Below are 11,940 nucleotides of genomic sequence, written 5' to 3'. Positions count from 1 at the left end.
TTATTATTTAGCCATAAAATGAAATGACATATGAAGACTGATACAAATTACAGCATAGTTGAATCTTAAAAACATTTTAAGTGAAAATAGTTAGATATGTCTACCTTTTAATGTGTGTGTGTGTGTGTGTGTGTTTGTGTGTGTGTGTGAAAGAACAAAATCACAGCAAAAGAGCTTAATTAAATGGAGATGAGTGATATGCCTGATAAAGATTTCAAAGCAATGGCCTTAAGTATATTCACTAGACTTGAGAAAAGTGTGGAGAATCTCATTGAAATCTTCAACTAAGAGAAAGAAAACATTAAAAGCAATCAGAGATGAAATTCAATAACTCAAATTAAAATTACACTAAAAGGAATAACTAGTAAACAAGAGGAAGCAGAGGAATGAATCCGTGAGCTGGTAGATACAGTAACGGAAAGCACCCAAGCACAACAGCAAAAGGAAAAAGAACAATGAAGGAAAAAGTGACAACAATGAGGGGAGATACAGACAATTCAACAATAGTAGTTGGATCATAGTTGGAGACTTCAATACCTCACTTTCAATAATGGGTAGAAAACTAGGCAGAAGATCAACAAGGAAATAGAAGAACAGTCCTGTAAACAAACTAGGTCTAGTAGACACCGATAGAATAGTTCACCAAACAACAGCAGCATATGTATTCTCAAGTGCAGATGTCTCATTCTTTAGAATAGACCATATACTAGTCCTATAAAGCAAATATCCATAAATAGATTGAAACATAACAAGTGTGTTCTCTAACCTTGATGGAATGAAGTTACAAATCAATAAAAGAAATTTAGTAAACTCACAAATATGTGAAAATTAAACGATATACTTCTAAATAACCAACTGGTAAAAGAAGTTATCCAAAGAAGATTAGAATATACTTGGAGGTGAATTAAAATTAAGACACACCTACTATTCACCTACTGGAGGTGAATTAAAATTAAGACTGAGGTCCTGGGTGGCTCAGTCGGTTAAGCCTCTGACTTCGGCTCAGGTCATGATCTCTCAGTTTGTGAGTTCGAGCCCCACACTGGGCTCTGTGCTGACAGCTTGGAGACTGGAGCCTGCTTCAGATTCTGTGTCCCCCTCTCTCTCTGCCCCTCCCCTGCTCACGCTCTGTCTCTCTCTCTGTCTCTCAAAAATAAATAAATGTAAAAAAAAATTATAAAAAAACACAATATACTAACACTTATGGGATGTAGCTAAAGTAGCAGTGTTTAGAGAGAAATTTACAGGTCTAAACAATTACATTAAAAAACTAATAAGGATTTCAAATTAATAACCCAATCTTCCACCTTAAGACACTGGAAAAAAAAGATAAAACTTAGTGCAAGGAAAAGGAATAACAAAGATTAGAGTAGAAACTGATGAAATAGAGAGTAGCAAAGCAATAGATAAAATGAATGAAACCACAAGGTTTTTTGAAAAGATTAGCATGACTGACAAACAGAAAAGAAGACTCAAATGACAGCATCATTGCAGCAGGGGTCACCACTACTGACCTTACAGAAATTTAAAAAGATATAATAAATACTCGGAATAATTATATGCCAGTAAATTACTTAGGTGAAATGAACAAATTCCTAGAAATATACAAACTACCTAAATTGACTCAAGGATTTGCAAATGACATATCAGGTAAAAGGTTAGTATCCAAAATCTATAGAGAACTTACCAAACTCAACACCCAAAAAACAAATAATCCAGTGAAGAAATGGGCAAAAGGCATGAGTAGACACTTCTCCAAAGAAGACATGCAGATGGCCAACCGACACATGAAAAAATGCTCAACATCACTCATCATCAGGGAACTACAAATCAAAACCACCATGAGATACCACCTGGCACCTGTCAGAATGGCTAACATTAACAACTCAGGCAACAACAGCTGTTGGCAAGGAGGCGGAGAAAGAGGATTTCTTTCGCATTGTTGGTGGCAGTGCAAGCTGGTGCAGCCACTCTGGAAAACAGTATGGAGGTTCCTCAAAAAACTAAAAATAGAACTACCCTATGACCCAGCAATTGCACTACTAGGCATTTATCCACGGGATACAGGTGTGCTGTTTTGAAGGGACACATGCACCCTATGTTCATAGCAGCACTATCAACAATAGCCAAAGTATGGCAAGAGCCCAAATGTCCATCGATGGATGAATGGATAAAGAAGATGTGGTATATATATACAATGGAGTATTACTCAGCAATCAAAAAGAATGAAATCTTGCCATTTGCAACTATGTGGATGGAACTGGAGGGTATTATGCTAAGTGAAATTAGTCAGAGAAAGACAAAAATCATATGACTTCACTCATATGAGGACTTTAAGAGACAAAACAGATGAACATAAGGGAAGGGAAACAAATAATATAAAAACAGGGAGGGAGAAAAAACATAATAGACTCTTAAATATGGAGAACAAACAGAGGGTTACTGGGGGGTTGTTGGAGGGGAGATGGGCTAAATGGGTAAGGGACATTAAGGAATATACTCCTGAAATCACTGTTGCACTATATGCTAACTAATTTGGATGTAAATTTAAAAAAATAAAATTTAAAAACAATCTGAATAGACCTTAAAAAATAAAAAAGATGATGAGAAATGTGAATTGAAATGGGATGCAAGAAATGCCACTTTTCTTTGATAGTTCTCCATTACTTGCACTATATTCCTGTTTAGCTTCTTTTTGACCACTGTATTTGTAATTACTGGTAATAAAAGGCACACACCTTTCATAATTGAGGTTACATTTTGCAAGATAACAATCTTTGAATACAATTTTAAACTTATAAAATATATTTTGGGAAGTAGTGTTATTCATGAACTACTCTTGCTGCCCTGGTCTTAGCTCTAAAAGTTCACCTTGTGGTAGAACTTTAAAACCCACATCTAAAACCCTGAACGTTACACTACAATCCAGAGAGTTTTAGGTTAGTAACTGTATTTTACTCTTTGCTTCCTCTCCTCCTTTCCCCAATGCTGTGCACATTTGATCTATCATTTCGCTTTATCCATCTTGTATACCATCTAGTACATTGAGAGCCCACAACATTTTGAAAGATATGTTACAAATGGGAATCAAGAGAGATCTCTGGGGCTCCCAATTTTTTGTAGATCTGAAGTAGGCCGAGGGAACTATTCAGCAGAAAACATAGTCTGTCACCTCTGGAAAAAGAAAAATGACTCTTAGGTTGTGTCCAAGAGCTACCTAGATCAATGGATTAGGGAACTACCTCGGGGAGGAGGGGGCAGAACCAGGCCAGAGTCAAGGAACATTCTCTGCCCTCTGGAGTCAGGGAAGTTGACGAAATACCCAGAAGTATTTCAGAATAACTGTGGGCCAGGGCCTGCTGTGTGTTACCTGCTTTTTGCATTGGCTGACCCATCACAATTAACTGATCATAGTCTCATCATTGTATATTGTGTGGAGAATAGAGCAAATGGTATCTTTTTCGGTTCAGAGATATCCATACTAAGAGGATCTGTACCCAAGGGGCTGCATATATATCTGGAACTGGTACAGAAGAAATGATTCTGGACCTTAAGCCAAAAGCTGTAATTGCCTGAGACTTTGGGTATCTCGCAATTGAGTGGGCATGTTTTCTATCTGAGAGAAATGTAAATAATTCATTTACAGAATTCATATCCAGAGAGTGGATAGCGACATATTAAAAACAACCAGAATATTTTATATCTCCTTCAAATAAGAAATGGATTTTTGCCTAATCCCTTGAATCTTGGTTGGCCTTGTAAATTGCTTAGCACTATACAATGTGGCTGCAGGTTGTTGTGTGAGTTCCAGAGCTGAGCCCTTAACAGTCCTACAGCTTTGATTTTCATCATATAAAATAAAAATTTCATCACATAAATAAGCTCAGGCTAGACTACTGGATGTAAGATACTGTGTAGAAAGGAAGAGACCCCCAGCCATTTCAGCCACTCAAACTGAGCAACAAAAATGTAAGGAAACCCATCCTGGATGTTCTAGCACCAGCCAATCTCCCAAATAAATTTAATTGAGTCTCTCCTGTGGATTGTGGGGAGAAGTGAACAGAATTTTTCTATTGTGGACATGGTTACATAAGAACTGCATTTTCCCTAATCCCCTACCCTGCAGGTTTCTGGGTTAGTATTGTTTAAAAGAAGTTTGTTTGGGATGTGAGAGGAGTCAGCATAAAGCAGTAGCCATTCCCCTCTGATCATTATGGTTAGATTAGATATCATGCAGATGCAGACATTCCAAGAGGTTCTGGTTCTGGCTTGTTTTACTCCAACTCTGGATCCCAATTCTTTTTCCTGTCTTATTTGAGTATCTACAGTAGCCACAGGCCATGACAGATGCACACAACTAACAGATGCAACTGCCTATGCACACAACTAACAGCTTCACATCTTTCTTTCTCATTCTTTTTCTTCCTTCCTTCCTTCTCCTTCCTTCCTTCCTTCCTTCCCCTTCCTTCCTTCCTTCCTTCCTTCCTTCCTTCCTTTTTCTTTCTTACTTTCTTTCTTTCTTTCTTTCTTTCTTTCCTTCTTTCCTTCTTTCTTTCCTTCTTTCTTCCTTTTCCCTTTCCTTTTCCTTTTCCTTTTCCTTTTTCTTGTACCAGCTTCCTTTTATAGCCCTACTTCATTGGCTAGATGAGCTTGCTTTCTTAGATTGACTCATTGGTGTTGCCTCTGATTCTGCAACTCCTCATTTTTTTTTTTTTTAATTTTTTTTTCAATGTTTATTTATTTTTGGGACAGAGAGAGACAGAGCATGAACGGGCGAGGGGCAGAGAGAGAGGGAGACACAGAATCGGAAACAGGCTCCAGGCTCTGAGCCATCAGCCCAGAGCCCGATGCGGGGCTCGAACTCACGGACCGCGAGATCGTGACCTGGCTGAAGTCGGACGCTTAACCGACTGCGCCAGCCAGGCGCCCCTGCAACTCCTCATTTTATATTTTTACTTCTGCAGGTCTTTCCACAACTGTTCAGGGTCTGATTTCTATGGTTGAATCCTTATCCCATAATGCACAGTGGCTCTGCTTTCTAAACTGAACTCTGACTAATAGAATTCAACCTAAGTAAAAACTAACAACCCTGATATATTCACAGAAGTTTTTTTAAAGAACTGAGATTTTGATTTATTACTAAATTCTACTTCTTGGGGCACCTGGGTGGGTCAGTTGGTTAGGCATCCGACTCTTGGTTTTGGCTCAGGTCATGATCTCACAATTTGTGGGTTCAAGTCCCACATCAGGTTCCATGCTCACAGTGCAGGGCCTGCTTGGGATTCTTTCTCTTCCTCTCTCTCTCTCTCTCTCTCTCTCTCTCTCTGCCCCTCCCGCTCTCTATGTCTTTCAATCTCTTTCTCTCTCAAATAAGTAAACTTAAAAAAAATACTAAATTCTCCTCCTCTTAGCTACTTCATTAATTTCTTTAGCCTTATTTTGGCTTCTGCTATATTCTTTTCCTAAATTTTTGAGTTGGGAATCTAATTCACTTATTTTTGATAAATGTTTAAAGCTATACATTTTCTTCTAAATGCCATTTAAATATTCTTTATAGATTCAAAAATGTCATATATTTATTATCATGAATTTTAAGAAAATCTATAATTTTGGTTTGTAGTTTGTTTTTTAGCCACCAGAGTTTAAGAGAAGATATTTAAAATATTTAAATTTCCATGTGCAAAAACCTTTAAAAAATGCCATTATTTTCTAGTTTTGTTGCATTTGATCATAGAGTGATTGTAACATTCCTACTTTATGGAACTTAAACCTGTTGTTTTCTCGACCAAAAATCTACATGGTTCGTATCCTTTTTATTTTTTTTTTAATTTTTTCCAGCTTTATTGCGATATAATTAACATATACATTTAAGGTGTACAGCATGTTGATTTGGTGCATTTATATATTGTAAAACGATTACCACTGTAGAGTTAGCTAACATCTCCATCACTTCATCCAATTAGCATTTCTTTTTTGTGGCGAAAACATTTAAGATCTATTCTCTTAGCAACCTTCAAGTATGTAAAACAGTATGGTTAACTATAATTACCATACTTTACGTTAGATCTACAAAACATATTCATCTTGTAACTGAAAGTCTGTACCCTTTTACCAACATCTCCCCATTTCCCCACTCTCAAGCTTCTGGTAACCACCATTCTACTCTCTGTTTTTATATGTTCAGCTTTTCTAGATTTCACATGTAAATTACTCTCTGTTTGACTTATTTCACTTAGCATAATGTTTTCATGTTATTGCAAATGGCAGAATTTCCTTCTTTCTCATGACTGAATGATATTCCACTGTATGTAATACAGAGGTGTGCTAGGGCTCCCTTTTCTCTGCATCCTAGGCAACACTTGATATCTCTTATCTTTTTTTATGATGGCCATTCTAACAGGTGTGAGGTGATCTCCTATTGTGGCTTTGACTAGCTTATCTTTTCAAATTAGTGTTATCTCATTTAAAATTCACTACAAAAAATTGAGTATTTTTATGAAACTGAATATGTTTTATATTTCTCATTACAGATGAGGACATTAAAGTTCAAAATGATAATGTGGTAATATTCTCAGGGTAATATAGTAAAGTCTTGCCCTGTGATGTGAACTCAGGCCTCCAAATCTAATATCCAATGTTCTTTATTACCCCAGCTGTATATAATGTAGTTTCATCAAATTATTTCCTTTTACTTGATGAGTACAAGTCAAGCACAAGGTAGATATTTCAAAATTTCTCAATAGAGAAACACTTAATATTCATCTAAATTTTATTGGTTGTTATTCTGATTATGTAGAGATATTAAAGACTTAATGATCACTTAACATCTTTTATGTATTTAGAATGTGTCATATATCTCTTCACTTTTCATTTCTCTTTTCTTCCCCTACTCTATAATGATTCAAGTGAATATTATAAAATCTAAACTCTCAACCATTCATTGATTCTATTATTCACAGTATGAATTTTTCTCTGAGCAGGGAAACACAGGCCTTATTCTCAAAAATTAGTGGAGGAACTGAGAGATGACATTTGTAATCCCACAAGTCAAATAATCTTATTTTTCTTACCTTTGCTATGGTCCAAGATAAAAGTTAAAAGCCTACTGGCTTCCCTTATCCCACAATATCCATACCATATACATGAAGCACTTAAGAACAATCATAACATTTTGTGATTCATCTTTAACTGTGGCCAAATTTGAATGTTTTAATAACTCTCACTGCAACTTGAACATCTGTTTATTCCCCAAGCAGCAGCTGGTCTTTTTCATGCCATGTCATTTACTGAATTGATTCCTACCAATACAGACATTATAAATACAAAGGTCCCAAGAATTGTGAGCCTCCTTGACTTAGAATTAGGCATAGTATTGACATGAGGTCACTCTCAAGCAGTTGTCACTGCTTTCAGGTACTAGTTGAATGTTGCAATATTAATATGTGTGTGGAAAGGATCTTAAAATCATCCAGTTCAACCAACTTGTATTATTTATGAAGAATCAAGGCACCAGATGATTTAGTAAATTATCCAGTCTCACATATGTAGGACAAGATTTAATTCACATTGTCTGAATCCTGGGCTGCCACTATTTCTGCTACACCAATCTAAGTAAGAGCTGTGACACCCATTTTAATATCAGGTATGTGGGGCCAGAAACAAATCTAAAAGTTTCTGGAATGGATAAAGTCAGAAGAACAATGTGGAGTTAAGGAAAGAGCACCCAAATTTCAGGGGGGAAAAAGCCAATAAATATGGGTAATTGCGTGAATAAGTAGGATTTAGTCTTAGAACAGTTCATTTAAAATGTGTACTTCTAGCAGAGTTTTGAGAAAGAAAAAAGCTTAGTTTAGTGGCAAGAATAAAGGAGTTTGGAGTTTGTTGTGAATTTTAAGTACATATCTTCTCAATTGGCTTTCAATGCAGTTTGTAAAGCCTTCTTGGATCTCAGTGAGAGCTAGATAACCTAAGAAGTCTAGTTTTAACTTTTAAGGCATGTGGTATTACCTAACGTGTAGGTTCACCATCACCATCTTCTGTCTGTACTTAAATCTGTCTATTTGTTCCAAGTGAACTCCTGAAACAGGAAGAGTTTTCTGCTTCAAACTGCTTCAGTGAAAGTCTATAAAAGCTAGCAGTTAAAAAATATTTAGGTAGCATGCCACTGAACAGTCTTTCTGTTTAAAATATACATGGCGGGGGGGGCACTTGGGTGGTTCAGTCAGTTAAGTGTCTGACTTTGGCTCAGATCATGATGTTGCAGTTGGCAAGTTTAAGCCCTGCATTAGGCTCTCTGCTGTCAGTGTGGAGCCTGCTTTGGATCCTCTGTCCTTCTCTCTCTGCCCTTCCCCCACTTGTGCTCTTTCTTGTGCTCTCTCTCTGTCTCAAAAATAAAATAAACATTAAAAAATGAATGAATAATAAAGTATACTAGGAAATTTATAAAACCTTTACACTCTAGCTACATCATGTTCACCAGCCTTTGAAAAATGCCTGGCCTTGGGTAGTGTAGAAAACAAATGTTATTCATGTCTGCATGACTGAAATGAAGAACTAAAAATGAGAGGCTATTTCATTTTGATTCTGGACAATCTCCATCTGAAAACTGGAATGGATTATGTTTCTCTGTAGCTCTTTCCCCTCCTTATGTTCTATTCCTTTATCCTACCCACTGTAAGAGACAGTGCCCACATTCCTTTCCACTTGTGTGTTCCCACTTACCATCTATCATGATTCTCAAACTTTGTCCACTCCAGTCCTTCAGTCATCATGATGTTTTGAAAAAGGTTACCATTCTTTCCCTTCAAAACTTTTTGGAAGTTGTGAAAATTTTTTTAAGTACTTCACAACTGAGGAGTAAATCTTCAAACAGCTGATTTTTTATTTCCTGTTATGAAGACTTATATCTTATTTTTAAGCAAATTTCTAAGTCATAAGATTTAATCTTGAACTGAATCAATTAAGATACCTGGAAAGACCATGGTGAAGTATTTGACCACTGTGATCAGGGAAGTGGTAAAACAGGGAACTATCTGGTAGTGGGATGCCACTAAATTATTTCATGCCAAAACAAAACAAAAACAAAAACACCTTACTTTTAATTTGATCACTGTATTTTTTCCTAGTTATCCTCCCATCTGGAAATGTCAGAATCCTTCCAGAAATCAGAGTGAATGGCCTGGAATAATCAGTCAGTGGTAACTGAATTCATACTACAGGGTCTCTCCGGTTCTTGGGAACTCCAGATCTTCTATTTCCTGTTTTTCTTCATAGTCTATGCAGCCACTGTACTGGGGAACCTCCTTATTGTGCTCACCATCATGTCAGAGCCACGCCTTCACTCCCCCATGTACTTTTTGCTGGGCAATCTCTCCTTCATTGACATGTCCCTGGCCTCATTTGCCACCCCCAAAATGATTGCAGATTTCCTCAGTGAGCACAAAGCCATCTCTTTTGAAGGCTGCATCACTCAGATATTTTTCCTGCATCTGTTAGGGGGTGCTGAGATTGTACTGCTGATATCCATGTCTTTTGATAGGTACGTGGCTATATGTAAACCTCTAAGTTATTTAACCATTATGAGCCGAAGAATGTGTGTTGGGCTCGTATCACTTTCCTGGATTGTTGGCATCTTCCATGCTATGAGTCAGTTAGCATTTACTGTGAATCTGCCCTTCTGTGGACCCAATGAAGTGGACAGCTTCTTCTGCGACCTCCCCTTGGTAATTAAACTCGCCTGTGTAGACACATACATTCTGGGAGTATTCATGATCTCAACCAGTGGCATGATTGCCCTGGTGTGTTTCATCCTTTTGGTGATCTCCTATACTATCATCCTGGTCACTGTGCGGAAACATTCCTCTGGTGGGTCCTCCAAAGCCCTCTCCACTTGCAGTGCCCACTTCACTGTTGTGACCCTTTTCTTTGGCCCGTGCATTTTCATCTATGTATGGCCTTTCACCAATTTCCCAATAGACAAAGTGCTCTCAGTATTTTATACCATTTTCACTCCCCTCTTGAATCCAGTGATCTATACCCTTAGAAATAAAGACGTCAAGGATTGCATGAGAAAACTTAGCAGCCATATCTTTAAGTCTAGGAAGACTGATCATACCCCCTTGATTTCCTTATATAAAAATGAAATACCTGTTTGGCATTTACCTTCCTCATTCAGTTGGTCAACAAAGTGATGCTACTTCGAGAAACCAGTTAAGTTCCTGGCAGAATTATTTATGTAATCAGTCTTAGCCCTCACTGAGTTCTGTTCATGTTAATTGTTCTTCACACAATGTAACATTTACAACAGGGCATCATCACATCTACACTCAGCATTTTACTGCCCAGAGACCCACTTTTTAGAATATCCAGCTTTTGTCAGATATAAACAATTTATTTGAGTATTCCTCCCCCTGAGTCATTTGCATGTTTTAAGAGTAAATTTGCTTCTAGTCTCTTGTAAGTAGCCTCTAAGCCAACACCCAGTATACTACCCTGTACACTGAAGTAACAATGAAATTATTTATTGCTGACAAAGGTGCTGATGCATGAATTATTTTAGTTCAAAAGTCGGAAAAAAAATTGAAGATTCTTATGAATTAAAAATATGTGGTATTTAATATTTTGAAACCAAAAATAAGAATGTACCTTATTTATATTCTGTCCCTAAGTTCCCTAGAGTGGATTTTCCAATTTTAAAACAGTACAGTTAACTCCAGAAAATTCTGGTAGTCTTATATATTAAAGATTGATATGTAGTATATAGCAAATTCCATCCACACTCCCATTCTAGAAGCTGAAACTAGAGACCCAAGGACACTGTAGCTTTTTCATGGTAATGCTAATTAGAGGCAGAATCTAGGTCATTCACCTCCAAAGAGAGAAATATGTTTGTTTTCTAAACAGTAACAAGTTATTTTGGTGCTATGACATTTGTTTTATTGTTTTTATAATCAAAAGATACCTGTAAAGAGTAGTGTCCTAACGGATCTGAACCAGTTTCCCCCCTGGTTAGACACAGTATTTGACTTAAGGGACCTATGAAACAGTGGTCTTTCAACATATTTGATATACCTAATAACTAAAGTTTTTAGAATATAGAAACCATCTAGAAATATCTATTTATTTTATAGATGTTGCAGTTGAGAATCAGGGAACAAAGTAACTTTCTCAAGTTCATACATCTGTATGACAAAGTCTAGCCTAGAACGTGCCTCTCCTCTCTCTCTCCCTCAACTGAACAAGGGCTAGGTTATGTTCAAGAGCATTTGGTCATTGTCATTCTGAGAGTTACACATAGAAGAAATGTCAGTGCATATAAGTGGACTAACTATAACCCTAAAGAATTATCCAGCTTCCTGGCATTGTCAAAGTTTGCATAATATTGTAGTATTGTATTCGTTTGGGCTTAGGTAAAGACAGGTGAATATCTAGAGATGACTGATGGGAAAAATAGATTGTAAAGAGTTGAAACAAAGATAAACCAATCATTAGCTGAATGGATGAACAGATAAATGGAAAAGCAGATAGACGGGAGATGGCTGTATAGCAAAATATAGATAGATACATACATACGTAAGAAATGCTTGTAATCATAAATAAATGAATAAAAACTTTACTATATTGACTCAGTAGTCTGTGTGTTGAATCGGTACAACTGTGAATTGCAACTATCACTTGTTTAAAATTATTTGAAAGGTTATTGAATTTAGTAGAGTTGAAAAGGGATACTCTTAATATTTATTTATTTTTGAGAGACACAGAGTGTGAGTGGGGGAGGGGCAGCCAGGGAGACAGAATCCGAAGCAGGCTCCAAGCTCTGAGCTCTCAGCACAAAGCCCAACATGGGGCTCACACCCATGAACTGCAAGATCATGACCTGAGCAGAAGTCAGATGCTTAACTGACTGAGCTACCCAGGGGCCCTGAATAGGGAAACTCTTAA

General features: G+C 37.0%; 1 protein-coding gene across 1 annotated transcript; it reads left to right on the top strand.

Annotated features, from left to right (window-relative positions):
- Positions 1 to 9,158: 9,158 nt before the first annotated feature.
- On the top strand, positions 9,159 to 10,190 carry LOC112855652 (olfactory receptor 4K3). The gene has a single exon (XM_025919265.2). The coding sequence runs from the start codon at positions 9,174 to 9,176 to the stop codon at positions 10,188 to 10,190; it is 1,017 nt and encodes a 338-aa protein (XP_025775050.2). The 5' UTR covers positions 9,159 to 9,173.
- Positions 10,191 to 11,940: the final 1,750 nt, after the last annotated feature.

This window comes from Puma concolor, chromosome B3, assembly GCF_028749965.1.
Source record: "Puma concolor isolate L17-30 chromosome B3, mPumCon1.1.hap2, whole genome shotgun sequence".
In the NCBI taxonomy this organism is placed as follows: domain Eukaryota; kingdom Metazoa; phylum Chordata; class Mammalia; order Carnivora; family Felidae; genus Puma; species Puma concolor.
The sequence above is the reverse complement of the archived record's forward strand: the minus strand, read 5'-3'. Positions and strand labels throughout refer to the sequence as shown.

Coding starts and splice junctions, on each gene's coding strand:
- LOC112855652 (XM_025919265.2), top strand. CDS start 9,174: ATGGCCTGGAATAATCAGTCAGTGGTAACTGAATTCATACTACAGGGT.